The sequence below is a fragment of the Oncorhynchus mykiss genome, chromosome 9, assembly GCF_057628025.1.
Source record: "Oncorhynchus mykiss isolate SJ-2025 chromosome 9, ASM5762802v1, whole genome shotgun sequence".
In the NCBI taxonomy this organism is placed as follows: Eukaryota; Metazoa; Chordata; class Actinopteri; order Salmoniformes; family Salmonidae; genus Oncorhynchus; species Oncorhynchus mykiss.
In genome coordinates, this window is record NC_143030.1 from 14,504,127 (window position 1) to 14,525,750 (window position 21,624).

General features: G+C 27.4%; 1 protein-coding gene across 5 annotated transcripts in view; it reads right to left on the reverse strand.

The window, feature by feature from the left end:
* Nucleotides 1-21,624, reverse strand: part of LOC110532912 (acetylcholinesterase) — a 48,470-nt gene that overhangs the window by 12,029 nt on the left and 14,817 nt on the right. For all 5 annotated transcript variants that reach the window (XR_016483092.1, XR_016483091.1, XR_016483093.1 and 2 more), the window contains exons 7-8: nucleotides 5,076-5,174; nucleotides 4,395-4,590 (exon numbers count right to left, since the gene is read on the reverse strand). Coding sequence is in view for 2 of the 5 variants with exons in the window: in XM_036987330.2 (XP_036843225.1) it covers nucleotides 4,395-4,590; nucleotides 5,076-5,174 (295 nt within the window). In the remaining 3 variants the exon portion in view is untranslated. The remainder of the gene's footprint in view (nucleotides 1-4,394; nucleotides 4,591-5,075; nucleotides 5,175-21,624) is intronic.

A 21,624-nucleotide genomic window follows, 5' to 3' on the forward strand; every position in this document is an offset into this window, starting at 1 on the left:
CAGTTCGCGGTTACCCACATCATAGTTACGTTCCGACGGCGACAGGCGATGAGAAAAATACGCGCATGGGTGGACCTTGTCGTCAGAGAGGGAGCGCTGAGAAAGGATGGCTCCCACTCCCACCTCTGACGCGTCAACCTCGACAACGAACTGTCTAGAGACGTCAGGTGTAACAAGGATAGGAGCGGATGTAAAACGATTCTTGAGGAGATCAAAAGCTCCCTGGGCGGAAACGGACCACTTAAAGCACGTCTTGACAGAAGTAAGGGCTGTGAGAGGAGCTGCCACCTGACCGAAATTACGGATGAAACGACGATAGAAGTTCGCGAAGCCGAGAAAGCGCTGCAGCTCGACGCGTGACTTAGGGACGGGCCAATCAATGACAGCTTGGACCTTAGCGGGATCCATCTTAATGCCTTCAGCGGAAATAACAGAACCGAGAAATGTGACGGAGGAGGCATGAAAAGTGCACTTCTCAGCCTTCACAAAAAGACAATTCTCTAAAAGGCGCTGGAGGACACGTCGAACGTGCTGAACATGAATCTGGAGTGACGGTGAAAAAATCAGGATATCGTCAAGGTAAACGAAAACAAAGATGTTCAGCATGTCTCTCAGGACATCATTGACTAATGCCTGAAAGACAGCTGGAGCGTTAGCGAGGCCGAAAGGAAGAACCCGGTATTCAAAGTGCCCTAACGGAGTGTTAAACGCCGTCTTCCACTCGTCCCCCTCCCTGATGCGCACGAGATGGTAAGCGTTACGAAGGTCCAACTTAGTGAAAAACCTGGCTCCCTGCAGGATCTCGAAGGCTGAAGACATAAGAGGAAGCGGATAACGATTCTTCACTGTTATGTCATTCAGCCCTCGATAATCTATGCAGGGGCGCAGAGACCCGTCCTTCTTCTTGACAAAAAAAAACCCCGCTCCGGCGGGAGAGGAGGAGGGGACTATGGTACCGGCGTCAAGAGCTACAGACAAATAATCTTCGAGAGCCTTACGTTCGGGAGCCGACAGAGAGTATAGTCTACCCCGGGGGGGGGGTGGTTCCCGGAAGGAGATCAATACTACAATCATACGACCGGTGTGGAGGAAGAGAGGTGGCCCTGGACCGACTGAACACCGTGCGCAGATCGTGATATTCCTCCGGCACCCCTGTCAAATCACCAGGCTCCTCCTGTGAAGAAGAGACAGAGGAAACAGGAGGGATAGCAGACATTAAACATTTCACATGACAAGAGACGTTCCAGGAGAGGATAGAATTACTAGACCAATTAATGGAAGGATTATGACAAACTAGCCAGGGATGGCCCAAAACAACAGGTGTAAAAGGTGAACGAAAAATTAAAAAAGAAATGGTTTCACTATGATTACCAGAAACAGTGAGGGTTAAAGGTAGCGTCTCACGCTGAATCCTGGGGAGAGGACTACCATCCAGGGCAAACAAGGCCGTGGGCTCCTTTAACTGTCTGAGAGGAATGTCATGTTCCCGAGCCCAGGTCTCGTCCATAAAACAGCCCTCCGCCCCAGAGTCTATTAAGGCACTGCAGGAAGCTGACGAACCGGTCCAGCGTAGATGGACCGACAAGGTAGTGCAGGATCTTGAAGGAGAGACAGGAGTAGTAGCGCTCACCAGTAGCCCTCCGCTTACTGACGAGCTCTGGCCTTTTACTGGACATGAAGTGACAAAATGACCAGCGGAACCGCAATAGAGACAGAGGCGGTTGGTGATTCTCCGTTCCCTCTCCTTAGTCGAGATGCGGATACCTCCCAGCTGCATGGGCTCAGCACCCGAGCCGGCAGAGGAAGATGGTAGTGATGCGGAGAGGGAGGCGACGGAGAGCGCGAGCTCCTTTCCACGAGCTCGGTGACGAAGATCAACCCGTCGCTCAATGCGAATAGCGAGTTCAATCAAGGAATCCACGCTGGAAGGAACCTCCCGGGAGAGAATCTCATCCTTTACCTCTGCGCGGAAACCCTCCAGAAGACGAGCGAGCAAGGCCGGCTCGTTCCAGCCACTGGAGACAGCAAGAGTGCGAAACTCAATAGAGTAGTCTGTTATGGATCGATTGCCTTGACATAGGGAAGACAGGGCCCTGGAAGCCTCCTCCCCAAAAACAGATCGATCAAAAACCCGTATCATCTCCTCCTTAAAGTCTTGATACTGGTTAGTACACTCAGCCCTTGCCTCCCAGATTGCCGTGCCCCACTCACGAGCCCGTCCAATAAGGAGAGATATGACGTAGGCGACACGAGCAGTGCTCCTGGAGTAAGTGTTGGGCTGGAGAGAAAACACAATATCACACTGGGTGAGGAACGAGCGGCATTCAGTGGGCTCCCCAGAATAACACGGCGGGTTATTGATTCTGGGCTCCGGAGATTCGAAAGCCCTGGAAGTGGCCGGTGGATCGAGGCGGAGATGGTGAACCTGTTCTGTGAGGTTGGAGACTTGGGTGGCCAGGGTCTCAACGGCATGTCGAGCAGCAGACAATTCCTGCTCGTGTCTGCCTAGCATCGCTCCCTGGATCTCGACGGCTGAGTGGAGAGGATCCGAAGTCGCTGGGTCCATTCTTGGTCGGATTCTTCTGTTACGGTGCGTGAATGAGGACCCAAAAGCGAATCAACTTAAACAGAGCTTCTTTAATTACCAAACATAGGTAGGCTCAGATGGACCGGCAGATTCCGACAGGACAGGACAAGGTTACAGCAAACATGACGGCAGTCTGGTTCAGGCATGAATGACACAAACAAACAAGAATCCGACAAGGACAGGAGCAGAAACAGAGAGAGATATAGGGACCTAATCAGAGGGAAAAAGGGAACAGGTGGGGAACGGGGTGAATGGGTAGTTAGAGGAGACAAGGGACAGCTGGGGGAAAGCGGGGGAGAAAAGGTAACCTAACACGACCAGCAGAGGGAGACAGGGTGAAGGGAAAGGACAGAGACAAGACAACATGACAGTACATGACACAGCTAGCTAAGGATAGCTGACTAACCCTGCTTTCATAGATGCCGACAAGCTGCTGCGTACCGTTTTGTTTGAACAATAGCAGGAGAAATGACTGCCAAATTAAGTTTAATCAACTGCCCGAGGACCAATGTTAGACGAACCTCATGGTTTCAGGCTATACGACGCAATGATGATGGAAAGCTGTGGGCTCCGGTTACTCAATAAATTGGTGTGTTTCGAAGCACTTCATTCACGGTAAGTCACTAGCTAATACTTGTTTGTATCTAACTAGCTATGTGTATTGCCTGTGTAACCCTGGAGATTCCACCATGTAGGTGTAGATATCACCATAGTCTACTAAGGTTGTCTCCCCAGCTGGTCTCCAGCAAGTTGAAAGGACATATAGTCAAGCCAACAATAATCAACTTTTCTAGATACCTAGACTGCAGGCAAAGACAGGAAGCAGTTACGCGGCATGTCTAAGACTAGCAAATTAGATCCAGATTAATTTCTCTCACTAGACTGCCAGCTAATGTCAGTTAACCGGCGAAAAAGACAGCGGTAAACAAACAGGGACGTCAGTATAATGTGACAGTTGTACTGTCAGTATAATGTGACAGTTGTACTGTCAGTATAATGTGACAGTTGTACTGTCAGTATAATGTGACAGTTGTACTGTCAGTATAATGTGACAGCTTTACTGTCAGTATAATGTGACAGCTTTACTGTCAGTATAATGTGACAGTTGTACTGTCAGTATAATGTGACAGTTGTACTGTCAGTATAATGTGACAGTTGTACTGTCAGTATAATGTGACAGTTGTACTGTCAGTATAATGTGACAGCTTTACTGTCAGTGTTAGCAGGTCAGTATAATGTGACAGTTGTACTGTCAGTATAATGTGACAGTTTTACTGTCAGTATAATGTGACAGCTTTACTGTCAGTGTTAGCAGGTCAGTATAATGTGACAGCTTTACTGTCAGTGTTAGCAGGCTGGGTAACACAGAGTGGCAGCATACGTATCATGCAAATAATTTGTTGTTGTGACAGCCAAGTATGTGAATAACAATGTGTGACGCTGCTGAAAACGTTTATTGAAATGATATAAGTGTCAGTGGTGTGCTTAGGATGATGCCAAATCTAGTCTAATTACATGGGATTACTCTACTCGGGGGTGTGATCATCTTAAATCAAGCCGGTATCAAAAATATTCTACACCGGTATCAAAATTATTAATGTGAGTAGTTGAGGGTTAAAAAAATGCTAAAATTCTCACATTTTTGCTTTGCCACAAATAAGAGTATAGGATGAGCCAACAACATTATTTGGGTATGAGTTAACAGAATTTGATCTTTTAAAAGTAAGATTTTCTCTGAACAGTTACTTTAAAAACCAACCAGACATTAAACAACATATTTGAAAAAACATTTGTGAACAATTCTTACTTTGTGAGTTCCCGTCCTTGGTCATGGCCCCAGCGTTGCCCGCCTGTTGTCCATTGTTGGCACCCAGGTTAGAGTGGAGCTGGGAGTAGGTCCTGGCAAACTGCTGCAGAGGGCAGATGACATTATGGTCTCCGACCACGTCATCCAGGGAGTCTCGGTTCTTCACTCCATTGTTCTCATCGAACCAGTCAGTGTACTGTAACACAAAACTTTATTAGACTTGTTTTCAAACCGGAGACCTTGATACAACACAACTTTATTAGACTGGTATTCAAACCAGGGACCTTGATACAACACAACTTTATTAGACTGGTATTCAAACCAGGGACCTTGATACAACACAACTTTATTAGACTGGTATTCAAACCAGGGACCTTGATACAACACAACTTTATTAGACTGGTATTCAAACCAGGGACCTTGATACAACACAACTTTATTAGACTGGTATTCAAACCAGGGACCTTGATACAACACAACTTTATTAGACTGGTATTCAAACCAGGGACCTTGATACAACACAACTTTATTAGACTACTTGATTCACTAATCACATACATCCAGCAAACCTCAAGGTGCCAGATCAATTTCCACTTTTTTACAGAGCCCGGCTTAATCCGGGTTTCTAACCAACAACCTTTTGGCTACAGGTCCACCTCCTTATCCTGCTGGTCTGCGTACCTGCAGCACCACAGCCTCCTGGCCGATTTCGTTGGCGTGCGGGACACTCAGCTTCACGCTCTCCAGGAAGTCCTCACGGGAGATCAATGACTCGTTGTCCTATGGAGGGCCAATGAAAGGTTAGGGTGCAATTGTATTAGTGTCATTGGAACGCACACACACACACCCACATAATATAATAATACGCACTAAAACAAACAGTAGGTGTACTGGCATACATGATTGGTCCTTTAAACCTTCTGTATGTAACATATTGTATGAATGTATATTGTTCTGTATGTAACATATTGTATGTATATTGTTCTGTATATAACATATTGTATGTATATTGTTCTGTATATAACATATTGTATGTATATTGTTCTGTATATAACATATTGTATGAATGTATATTGTTCTGTATATAACATAATGTATGAATGTATATTGTTCTGTATATAACATATTGTATGTATATTGTTCTGTATGTAACATATTATATGAATGTATATTGTTCTGTATATAACATATTATATGAATGTATATTGTTCTGTATATAACATATTATATGTATATTGTTCTGTATATAACATATTGTATGTATATTGTTCTGTATGTAACATATTGTATGAATGTATATTGTTCTGTATATAACATATTGTATGTATATTGTTCTGTATGTAACATATTGTATGAATGTATATTGTTCTGTATGTAACATATTATATGTATATTGTTCTGTATATAACATATTATATGTATATTGTTCTGTATATAACATATTGTATGTATATTGTTCTGTATATAACATATTGAATGTATATTGTTCTGTATATAACATATTGTATGTATATTGTTCTGTATATAACATATTGTATGTATATTGTTCTGTATATAACATATTGTATGTATATTGTTCTGTATATAACATATTGTATGTATATTGTTCTGTATATAACATATTGTATGTATATTGTTCTGTATATAACATATTGTATGTATATTGTTCTGTATATAACATATTGTATGTATATTGTTCTGTATGTAACATATTATATGAATGTATATTGTTCTGTATATAACATATTATATGAATGTATATTGTTGTGTATATAACATATTATATGTATATTGTTCTGTATATAACATATTGTATGTATATTGTTCTGTATGTAACATATTGTATGAATGTATATTGTTCTGTATATAACATATTGTATGTATATTGTTCTGTATATAACATATTATATGTATATTGTTCTGTATATAACATATTGTATGTATATTGTTCTGTATATAACATATTATATGTATATTGTTCTGTATATAACATATTGTATGTATATTGTTCTGTATATAACATATTGAATGTATATTGTTCTGTATATAACATATTGAATGTATATTGTTCTGTATATAACATATTGAATGTATATTGTTCTGTATATAACATATTGAATGTATATTGTTCTGTATATAACATATCGTATGTATATTGTTCTGTATATAACATATTGTATGTATATTGTTCTGTATATAACATATTATATGTATATTGTTCTGTATATAACATATTGTATGTATATTGTTCTGTATGTAACATATTATATGAATGTATATTGTTCTGTATATAACATATTATATGAATGTATATTGTTCTGTATATAACATATTATATGTATATTGTTCTGTATATAACATATTGTATGTATATTGTTCTGTATGTAACATATTGTATGAATGTATATTGTTCTGTATATAACATATTGTATGAATGTATATTGTTCTGTATATAACATATTATATGAATGTATATTGTTCTGTATATAACATATTATATGTATATTGTTCTGTATATAACATATTGTATGAATGTATATTGTTCTGTATATAACATATTGTATGAATGTATATTGTTCTGTATATAACATATTGTATGAATGTATATTGTTCTGTATGTAACATATTGTATGTATATTGTTCTGTATGTAACATATTGTATGAATGTATATTGTTCTGTATATAACATATTGTATGAATGTATATTGTTCTGTATGTAACATATTGTATGTATATTGTTCTGTATGTAACATATTGTATGAATGTATATTGTTCTGTATATAACATATTGAATGTATATTGTTCTGTATGTAACATATTGTATGTATATTGTTCTGTATGTAACATATTGTATGTATATTGTTCTGTATGTAACATATTGTTCTGTATATTGTTCTGTATATAACATATTGTATGAATGTATATTGTTCTGTATATAACATATTGTATGTATATTGTTCTGTATGTAACATATTGTATGTATATTGTTCTGTATGTAACATATTATATGTATATTGTTCTGTATATAACATATTGTATGTATATTGTTCTGTATATAACATATTGAATGTATATTGTTCTGTATATAACATATTGTATGTATATTGTTCTGTATATAACATATTGTATGTATATTGTTCTGTATATAACATATTGTATGTATATTGTTCTGTATATAACATATTGTATGTATATTGTTCTGTATGTAACATATTGTATGTATATTGTTCTGTATATAACATATTGTATGAATGTATATTGTTCCCTATATAACATATTATATGTATATTGTTCTGTATATAACATATTGTATGTATATTGTTCTGTATATAACATATTGAATGTATATTGTTCTGTATATAACATATTGTATGTATATTGTTCTGTATATAACAAATTGAATGTATATTGTTCTGTTTATAACATATTGTATGAATGTATATTGTTCCCTATATAACATATTATATGTATATTGTTCTGTATATAACATATTGTATGTATATTGTTCTGTATATAACATATTGAATGTATATTGTTCTGTATATAACATATTGTATGTATATTGTTCTGTATATAACAAATTGAATGTATATTGTTCTGTATATAACATATTGTATGAATGTATATTGTTCCCTATATAACATATTATATGTATATTGTTCTGTATATAACATATTGTATGTATATTGTTCTGTATATAACATATTGCATGTATATTGTTCTGTATATAACATATTGTATGTATATTGTTCTGTATATAACATATTGTATGTATATTATTCTGTATATAACATATTGAATGTATATTGTTCTGTATATAACATATTGAATGTATATTGTTCTGTATATAACATATCGAATGTATATTGTTCTGTATGTAACATATTGTATGTATATTGTTCTGTATATAACATATTGAATGTATATTGTTCTGTATATAACATATCGTATGAATGTATATTGTTCTGTATATAACATATTGTATGAATGTATATTGTTCTGTATATAACATATTGTATGAATGTATATTGTTCTGTATATAACATATTGTATGTATATTGTTCTGTATGTAACATATTGTATGTATATTGTTCTGTATATAACATATTGTATGTATATTGTTCTGTATGTAACATATTGTATGAATGTATATTGTTCTGTATATAACATATTATATGTATATTGTTCTGTATATAACATATTGTAGGTATATTGTTCTGTATGTAACATATTGTATGAATGTATATTGTTCTGTATGTAACATATTGTATGTATATTGTTCTGTATGTAACATATTGTATGAATGTATATTGTTCTGTATGTAACATATTGTATGAATGTATATTGTTCTGTATATAACATTGTATGTATATTGTTCTGTATATAACATATTGTATGTATATTGTTCTGTATATAACATTGTATGTATATTGTTCTGTATATAACATATTGTATGTATATTGTTCTGTATATAACATTGTATGTATATTGTTCTGTATATAACATATTGTATGTATATTGTTCTGTATGTAACATATTGTATGAATGTATATTGTTCTGTATGTAACATATTGTATGAATGTATATTGTTCTGTATGTAACATATTGTATGAATGTATATTGTTCTGTATATAACATATTGTATGTATATTGTTCTGTATGTAACATATTGTATGAATGTATATTGTTCTGTATATAACATATTGTATGTATATTGTTCTGTATGTAACATATTGTATGAATGTATATTGTTCTGTATATAACATATTGTATGAATGTATATTGTTCTGTATGCAACATATTATATGTATATTGTTCTGTATATAACATATTGTATGTATATTGTTCTGTATGTAACATATTGTATGAATGTATATTGTTCTGTATGTAACATATTGTATGTATATTGTTCTGTATATAACATATTGTATGTATATTGTTCTGTATATAACATATTGAATGTATATTGTTCTGTATATAACATATTGTATGTATATTGTTCTGTATATAACATATTGTATGTATATTGTTCTGTATATAACATATTGTATGTATATTGTTCTGTATATAACATATTGAATGTATATTGTTCTGTATATAACATATTGTATGAATGTATATTGTTCTGTATATAACATATTGTATGTATATTGTTCTGTATATAACATATTGTATGTATATTGTTCTGTATATAACATATTGTATGTATATTGTTCTGTATATAACATATTGAATGTATATTGTTCTGTATATAACATATTGTATGTATATTGTTCTGTATGTAACATATTATATGTATATTGTTCTGTATATAACATATTGTATGTATATTGTTCTGTATATAACATATTGAATGTATATTGTTCTGTATATAACATATTGTATGTATATTGTTCTGTATATAACATATTGTATGTATATTGTTCTGTATATAACATATTGAATGTATATTGTTCTGTATATAACATATTGTATGTATATTGTTCTGTATATAACAAATTGAATGTATATTGTTCTGTATATAACATATTGTATGAATGTATATTGTTCCCTATATAACATATTATATGTATATTGTTCTGTATATAACATATTGTATGAATGTATATTGTTCTGTATATAACATATTGAATGTATATTGTTCTGTATGTAACATATTATATGTATATTGTTCTGTATATAACATATTGTATGTATATTGTTCTGTATATAACATATTGAATGTATATTGTTCTGTATATAACATATTGTATGTATATTGTTCTGTATATAACAAATTGAATGTATATTGTTCTGTATATAACATATTGTATGAATGTATATTGTTCCCTATATAACATATTATATGTATATTGTTCTGTATATAACATATTGTATGTATATTGTTCTGTATATAACATATTGTATGTATATTGTTCTGTATATAACATATTGTATGTATATTGTTCTGTATATAACATATTGTATGTATATTATTCTGTATATAACATATTGAATGTATATTGTTCTGTATATAACATATTGAATGTATATTGTTCTGTATATAACATATCGAATGTATATTGTTCTGTATGTAACATATTGTATGTATATTGTTCTGTATATAACATATTGAATGTATATTGTTCTGTATATAACATATCGTATGAATGTATATTGTTCTGTATATAACATATTGTATGAATGTATATTGTTCTGTATATAACATATTGTATGAATGTATATTGTTCTGTATATAACATATTGTATGTATATTGTTCTGTATGTAACATATTGTATGTATATTGTTCTGTATATAACATATTGTATGTATATTGTTCTGTATGTAACATATTGTATGAATGTATATTGTTCTGTATGTAACATATTGTATGAATGTATATTGTTCTGTATATAACATATTATATGTATATTGTTCTGTATATAACATATTGTAGGTATATTGTTCTGTATGTAACATATTGTATGAATGTATATTGTTCTGTATATAACATATTGTATGTATATTGTTCTGTATGTAACATATTGTATGAATGTATATTGTTCTGTATATAACATATTGTATGTATATTGTTCTGTATGTAACATATTGTATGAATGTATATTGTTCTGTATATAACATATTGTATGAATGTATATTGTTCTGTATGCAACATATTATATGTATATTGTTCTGTATATAACATATTGTATGTATATTGTTCTGTATGTAACATATTGTATGAATGTATATTGTTCTGTATGTAACATATTGTATGTATATTGTTCTGTATATAACATATTGTATGTATATTGTTCTGTATATAACATATTGAATGTATATTGTTCTGTATATAACATATTGTATGTATATTGTTCTGTATATAACATATTGTATGTATATTGTTCTGTATATAACATATTGTATGTATATTGTTCTGTATATAACATATTGAATGTATATTGTTCTGTATATAACATATTGTATGAATGTATATTGTTCCCTATATAACATATTATATGTATATTGTTCCCTATATAACATATTATATGTATATTGTTCCCTATATAACATATTATATGTATATTGTTCTGTATATAACATATTGTATGTATATTGTTCTGTATATAACATATTGTATGTATATTGTTCTGTATATAACATATTGTATGTATATTGTTCTGTATATAACATATTGTATGTATATTGTTCTGTATATAACATATTGAATGTATATTGTTCTGTATATAACATATCGAATGTATATTGTTCTGTATATAACATATCGTATGTATATTGTTCTGTATGTAACATATTATATGTATATTGTTCTGTATATAACATATTGAATGTATATTGTTCTGTATATAACATATTGTATGTATATTGTTCTGTATATAACATATTGAATGTATATTGTTCTGTATATAACATATTGAATGTATATTGTTCTGTATATAACATATTGAATGTATATTGTTCTGTATATAACATATTGAATGTATATTGTTCTGTATATAACATATCGTATGTATATTGTTCTGTATATAACATATTGTATGTATATTGTTCTGTATGTAACATATTATATGAATGTATATTGTTCTGTATATAACATATTATATGAATGTATATTGTTCTGTATATAACATATTATATGTATATTGTTCTGTATATAACATATTGTATGTATATTGTTCTGTATGTAACATATTGTATGAATGTATATTGTTCTGTATATAACATATTGTATGTATATTGTTCTGTATGTAACATATTGTATGAATGTATATTGTTCTGTATATAACATATTGTATGTATATTGTTCTGTATATAACATATTATATGTATATTGTTCTGTATATAACATATTGTATGTATATTGTTCTGTATATAACATATTATATGTATATTGTTCTGTATATAACATATTGTATGTATATTGTTCTGTATATAACATATTGAATGTATATTGTTCTGTATATAACATATTGAATGTATATTGTTCTGTATATAACATATTGAATGTATATTGTTCTGTATATAACATATTGAATGTATATTGTTCTGTATATAACATATCGTATGTATATTGTTCTGTATATAACATATTGTATGTATATTGTTCTGTATGTAACATATTATATGAATGTATATTGTTCTGTATATAACATATTATATGAATGTATATTGTTCTGTATATAACATATTATATGTATATTGTTCTGTATATAACATATTGTATGTATATTGTTCTGTATGTAACATATTGTATGAATGTATATTGTTCTGTATATAACATATTGTATGTATATTGTTCTGTATGTAACATATTGTATGAATGTATATTGTTCTGTATATAACATATTGTATGTATATTGTTCTGTATGTAACATATTGTATGAATGTATATTGTTCTGTATATAACATATTGTATGAATGTATATTGTTCTGTATATAACATATTGTATGAATGTATATTGTTCTGTATATAACATATTGTATGAATGTATATTGTTCTGTATATAACATATTGTATGTATATTGTTCTGTATATAACATATTGTATGTATATTGTTCTGTATATAACATATTGTATGAATGTATATTGTTCTGTATATAACATATTGTATGTATATTGTTCTGTATGCAACATATTATATGTATATTGTTCTGTATATAACATATTGTATGAATGTATATTGTTCTGTATATAACATATTGAATGTATATTGTTCTGTATATAACATATTGTATGTATATTGTTCTGTATGTAACATATTGTATGAATGTATATTGTTCTGTATGTAACATATTGTATGAATGTATATTGTTCTGTATATAACATATTGAATGTATATTGTTCTGTATGTAACATATTATATGTATATTGTTCTGTATATAACATATTGTATGTATATTGTTCTGTATATAACATTTTGAATGTATATTGTTCTGTATATAACATATTGTATGTATATTGTTCTGTATATAACATTTTGAATGTATATTGTTCTGTATATAACATATTGTATGTATATTATTCTGTATATAACATATTGAATGTATATTGTTCTGTATATAACATATTGAATGTATATTGTTCTGTATATAACATATCGTATGTATATTGTTCTGTATGTAACATATTGTATGTATATTGTTCTGTATATAACATATTGAATGTATATTGTTCTGTATATAACATATCGTATGTATATTGTTCTGTATGTAACATATTATATGTATATTGTTCTGTATGTAACATATTATATGTATATTGTTCTGTATATAACATATTGTATGAATGTATATTGTTCTGTATATAACATATTGTATGAATGTATATTGTTCTGTATATAACATATTGTATGAATGTATATTGTTCTGTATATAACATATTGTATGTATATTGTTCTGTATGTAACATATTGTATGTATATTGTTCTGTATATAACATATTGTATGTATATTGTTCTGTATGTAACATATTGTATGAATGTATATTGTTCTGTATATAACATATTGTATGTATATTGTTCTGTATGTAACATATTGTATGAATGTATATTGTTCTGTATGTAACATATTGTATGAATGTATTTGTTCTGTATATAACATATTGTATGTATATTGTTCTGTATATAACATATTGTATGTATATTGTTCTGTATATAACATATTGTATGAATGTATATTGTTCTGTATATAACATATTGTATGTATATTGTTCTGTATATAACATATCGTATGTATATTGTTCTGTATGTAACATATTGTATGTATATTGTTCTGTATATAACATATTGTATGTATATTGTTCTGTATATAACATATTGTATGAATGTATATTGTTCTGTATATAACATATTGTATGAATGTATATTGTTCTGTATATAACATATTATATGAATGTATATTGTTCTGTATATAACATATTATATGTATATTGTTCTGTATATAACATATTGTATGTATATTGTTCTGTATGTAACATATTGTATGAATGTATATTGTTCTGTATATAACATATTGTATGTATATTGTTCTGTATGTAACATATTGTATGAATGTATATTGTTCTGTATATAACATATTGTATGTATATTGTTCTGTATATAACATATTGTATGTATATTGTTCTGTATATAACATATTGTATGAATGTATATTGTTCTGTATATAACATATTGTATGTATATTGTTCTGTATGCAACATATTATATGTATATTGTTCTGTATATAACATATTGTATGAATGTATATTGTTCTGTATATAACATATTGAATGTATATTGTTCTGTATATAACATATTATATGTATATTGTTCTGTATATAACATATTGTATGAATGTATATTGTTCTGTATGTAACATATTGTATGTATATTGTTCTGTATGTAACATATTGTATGAATGTATATTGTTCTGTATGTAACATATTGTATGAATGTATATTGTTCTGTATGTAACATATTGTATGAATGTATATTGTTCTGTATGTAACATATTGAATGTATATTGTTCTGTATGTAACATATTGTATGAATGTATATTGTTCTGTATGCAACAAATTATATGTATATTGTTCTGTATATAACATATTGTATGTATATTGTTCTGTATGTAACATATTGTATGAATGTATATTGTTCTGTATGTAACATATTGTATGAATGTATATTGTTCTGTATGTAACATATTGTATGAATGTATATTGTTCTGTATGTAACATATTGTATGAATGTATATTGTTCTGTATATAACATATTGAATGTATATTGTTCTGCATGTAACATATTGTATGAATGTATATTGTTCTGTATATAACATATTGAATGTATATTGTTCTGTATATAACATATTGTATGAATGTATATTGTTCCCTATATAACATATTATATGTATATTGTTCTGCATATAACATATTGTATGTATATTGTTCTGTATATAACATATTGTATGTATATTGTTCTGTATATAACATATTGTATGTATATTGTTCTGTATATAACATATTGTATGTATATTATTCTGTATATAACATATTGAATGTATATTGTTCTGTATATAACATATTGAATGTATATTGTTCTGTATATAACATATCGTATGTATATTGTTCTGTATGTAACATATTGTATGTATATTGTTCTGTATATAACATATTGAATGTATATTGTTCTGTATATAACATATCGTATGTATATTGTTCTGTATGTAACATATTATATGTATATTGTTCTGTATGTAACATATTATATGTATATTGTTCTGTATATAACATATTGTATGAATGTATATTGTTCTGTATATAACATATTGTATGAATGTATATTGTTCTGTATATAACATATTGTATGAATGTATATTGTTCTGTATATAACATATTGTATGTATATTGTTCTGTATGTAACATATTGTATGTATATTGTTCTGTATATAACATATTGTATGTATATTGTTCTGTATGTAACATATTGTATGAATGTATATTGTTCTGTATGTAACATATTGTATGAATGTATATTGTTCTGTATGTAACATATTGTATGAATGTATTTGTTCTGTATATAACATATTGTATGTATATTGTTCTGTATATAACATATTGTATGTATATTGTTCTGTATATAACATATTGTATGAATGTATATTGTTCTGTATATAACATATTGTATGTATATTGTTCTGTATATAACATATCGTATGTATATTGTTCTGTATGTAACATATTGTATGTATATTGTTCTGTATATAACATATTGTATGTATATTGTTCTGTATATCACATATTGTATGAATGTATATTGTTCTGTATATAACATATTGTATGAATGTATATTGTTCTGTATATAACATATTGTATGAATGTATATTGTTCTGTATATAACATATTGTATGTATATTGTTCTGTATATAACATATTGTATGTATATTGTTCTGTATGTAACATATTGTATGTATATTGTTCTGTATATAACATATTGTATGTATATTGTTCTGTATATAACATATTGTATGAATGTATATTGTTCTGTATATAACATATTGTATGAATGTATATTGTTCTGTATATAACATATTGTATGTATATTGTTCTGTATATAACATATTGTATGTATATTGTTCTGTATATAACATATTGTATGTATATTGTTCTGTATGTAACATATTGTATGTATATTGTTCTGTATATAACATATTGTATGTATATTGTTCTGTATATAACATATTGTATGAATGTATATTGTTCTGTATATAACATATTGTATGAATGTATATTGTTCTGTATATAACATATTGTATGTATATTGTTCTGTATGTAACATATTGTATGAATGTATATTGTTCTGTATATAACATATTATATGTATATTGTTCTGTATGTAACATATTGTATGAATGTATATTGTTCTGTATATAACATATTATATGTATATTGTTCTGTATATAACATATTGTATGAATGTATATTGTTCTGTATGTAACATATTATATGTATATTGTTCTGTATGTAACATATTGTATGAATGTATATTGTTCTGTATATAACATATATGAATATTGTTCTGTATATAACATATTGTATGTATATTGTTCTGTATGTAACATATTGTATGTATATTGTTCTGTATGTAACATATTATATGAATGTATATTGTTCTGTATATAACATATTATATGAATGTATATTGTTCTGTATATAACATATTATATGTATATTGTTCTGTATATAACATATTGTATGTATATTGTTCTGTATGTAACATATTGTATGAATGTATATTGTTCTGTATATAACATATTGTATGTATATTGTTCTGTATGTAACATATTGTATGAATGTATATTGTTCTGTATATAACATATTGTATGTATATTGTTCTGTATGTAACATATTGTATGAATGTATATTGTTCTGTATATAACATATATGAATATTGTTCTGTATATAACATATTGTATGTATATTGTTCTGTATATAACATATTGTATGTATATTGTTCTGTATGTAACATATTATATGAATGTATATTGTTCTGTATATAACATATTATATGAATGTATATTGTTCTGTATATAACATATTATATGTATATTGTTCTGTATATAACATATTGTATGTATATTGTTCTGTATGTAACATATTGTATGAATGTATATTGTTCTGTATATAACATATTGTATGTATATTGTTCTGTATGTAACATATTGTATGAATGTATATTGTTCTGTATATAACATATTGTATGTATATTGTTCTGTATGTAACATATTGTATGAATGTATATTGTTCTGTATATAACATATTGTATGAATGTATATTGTTCTGTATGTAACATATATGTATATTGTTCTGTATATAACATATTGTATGAATGTATATTGTTCTGTATGTAACATATTGTATGAATGTATATTGTTCTGTATGTAACATTGTATGAATGTATATTGTTCTGTATGTAACATATTGAATGTATATTGTTCTGTATATAACATATTGTATGAATGTATATTGTTCTGTATATAACATATTGAATGTATATTGTTCTGTATGTAACATATTGTATGAATGTATATTGTTCTGTATGTAACATATTGTATGAATGTATATTGTTCTGTATATAACATATTGTATGTATATTGTTCTGTATGCAACATATTATATGTATATTGTTCTGTATATAACATATTGTATGTATATTGTTCTGTATGTAACATATTGTATGAATGTATATTGTTCTGTATGTAACATATTGTATGAATGTATATTGTTCTGTATGTAACATATTGTATGAATGTATATTGTTCTGTATATAACATATTGTATGTATATTGTTCTGTATGTAACATATTGTATGAATGTATATTGTTCTGTATGTAACATATTGTATGAATGTATATTGTTCTGTATGTAACATATTGTATGAATGTATATTGTTCTGTATATAACATATTGAATGTATATTGTTCTGTATGTAACATATTATATGTATATTGTTCTGTATATAACATATTGAATGTATATTGTTCTGTATATAACATATTGTATGAATGTATATTGTTCTGTATGTAACATATTGTATGAATGTATATTGTTCTGTATATAACATATTGAATGTATATTGTTCTGTATGTAACATATTATATGTATATTGTTCTGTATATAACATATTGTATGTATATTGTTCTGTATATAACATATTGAATGTATATTGTTCTGTATATAACATATTGTATGTATATTGTTCTGTATATAACATATTGAATGTATATTGTTCTGTATATAACATATTGTATGAATGTATATTGTTCCCTATATAACATATTATATGTATATTGTTCTGTATATAACATATTGTATGTATATTGTTCTGTATATAACATATTGTATGTATATTGTTCTGTATATAACATATTGTATGTATATTGTTCTGTATATAACATATTGTATGTATATTGTTCTGTATATAACATATTGTATGTATATTGTTCTGTATGTAACATATTGTATGAATGTATATTGTTCTGTATGTAACATATTGTATGAATGTATTTGTTCTGTATATAACATATTGAATGTATATTGTTCTGTATATAACATATCGTATGAATGTATATTGTTCTGTATATAACATATTGTATGAATGTATATTGTTCTGTATATAACATATTGTATGAATGTATATTGTTCTGTATATAACATATTGTATGTATATTGTTCTGTATGTAACATATTGTATGTATATTGTTCTGTATATAACATATTGTATGTATATTGTTCTGTATGTAACATATTGTATGAATGTATATTGTTCTGTATGTAACATATTGTATGAATGTATATTGTTCTGTATATAACATATTATATGTATATTGTTCTGTATGTAACATATTGTATGTATATTGTTCTGTATGTAACATATTGTATGAATGTATATTGTTCTGTATATAACATATTGTATGTATATTGTTCTGTATGTAACATATTGTATGAATGTATATTGTTCTGTATATAACATATTGTATGAATGTATATTGTTCTGTATGCAACATATTATATGTATATTGTTCTGTATATAACATATTGTATGAATGTATATTGTTCTGTATGTAACATATTGTATGAATGTATATTGTTCTGTATGTAACATATTGTATGAATGTATATTGTTCTGTATGTAACATATTGTATGAATGTATATTGTTCTGTATGTAACATATTATATGTATATTGTTCTGTATATAACATATTGTATGTATATTGTTCTGTATATAACATATTGAATGTATATTGTTCTGTATATAACATATTGTATGTATATTGTTCTGTATATAACATATTGTATGAATGTATATTGTTCCCTATATAACATATTATATGTATATTGTTCCCTATATAACATATTATATGTATATTGTTCCCTATATAACATATTATATGTATATTGTTCTGTATATAACATATTGTATGTATATTGTTCTGTATATAACATATTGTATGTATATTGTTCTGTATATAACATATTGTATGTATATTGTTCTGTATATAACATATTGTATGTATATTGTTCTGTATATAACATATTGAATGTATATTGTTCTGTATATAACATATCGAATGTATATTGTTCTGTATATAACATATCGTATGTATATTGTTCTGTATGTAACATATTATATGTATATTGTTCTGTATATAACATATTGAATGTATATTGTTCTGTATATAACATATTGTATGTATATTGTTCTGTATATAACATATTGAATGTATATTGTTCTGTATATAACATATTGAATGTATATTGTTCTGTATATAACATATTGTATGTATATTGTTCTGTATGTAACATATTGTATGAATGTATATTGTTCTGTATGTAACATATTGTATGAATGTATATTGTTCTGTATATAACATATTATATGTATATTGTTCTGTATATAACATATTGTAGGTATATTGTTCTGTATGTAACATATTGTATGAATGTATATTGTTCTGTATATAACATATTGTATGTATATTGTTCTGTATGTAACATATTGTATGAATGTATATTGTTCTGTATATAACATATTGTATGTATATTGTTCTGTATGTAACATATTGTATGAATGTATATTGTTCTGTATATAACATATTGTATGTATATTGTTCTGTATGTAACATATTGTATGAATGTATATTGTTCTGTATATAACATATTGTATGAATGTATATTGTTCTGTATGCAACATATTATATGTATATTGTTCTGTATATAACATATTGTATGAATGTATATTGTTCTGTATATAACATATTGTATGAATGTATATTGTTCTGTATGTAACATATTATATGTACATTGTTCTGTATATAACATATTGTATGTATATTGTTCTGTATATAACATATTGAATGTATATTGTTCTGTATATAACATATTGTATGTATATTGTTCTGTATATAACATATTGTATGAATGTATATTGTTCCCTATATAACATATTATATGTATATTGTTCCCTATATAACATATTATATGTATATTGTTCCCTATATAACATATTATATGTATATTGTTCTGTATATAACATATTGTATGTATATTGTTCTGTATATAACATATTGTATGTATATTGTTCTGTATATAACATATTGTATGTATATTGTTCTGTATATAACATATTGAATGTATATTGTTCTGTATATAACATATCGAATGTATATTGTTCTGTATATAACATATCGTATGTATATTGTTCTGTATGTAACATATTATATGTATATTGTTCTGTATATAACATATTGAATGTATATTGTTCTGTATATAACATATTGTATGTATATTGTTCTGTATATAACATATTGAATGTATATTGTTCTGTATATAACATATTGAATGTATATTGTTCTGTATATAACATATTGAATGTATATTGTTCTGTATATAACATATTATATGAATGTATATTGTTTTGTATATAACATATTATATGTATATTGTTCTGTATATAACATATTGTATGTATATTGTTCTGTATGTAACATATTGTATGAATGTATATTGTTCTGTATATAACATATTGTATGTATATTGTTCTGTATGTAACATATTGTATGAATGTATATTGTTCTGTATATAACATATTGTATGTATATTGTTCTGTATATAACATATTATATGTATATTGTTCTGTATATAACATATTGTATGTATATTGTTCTGTATATAACATATTATATGTATATTGTTC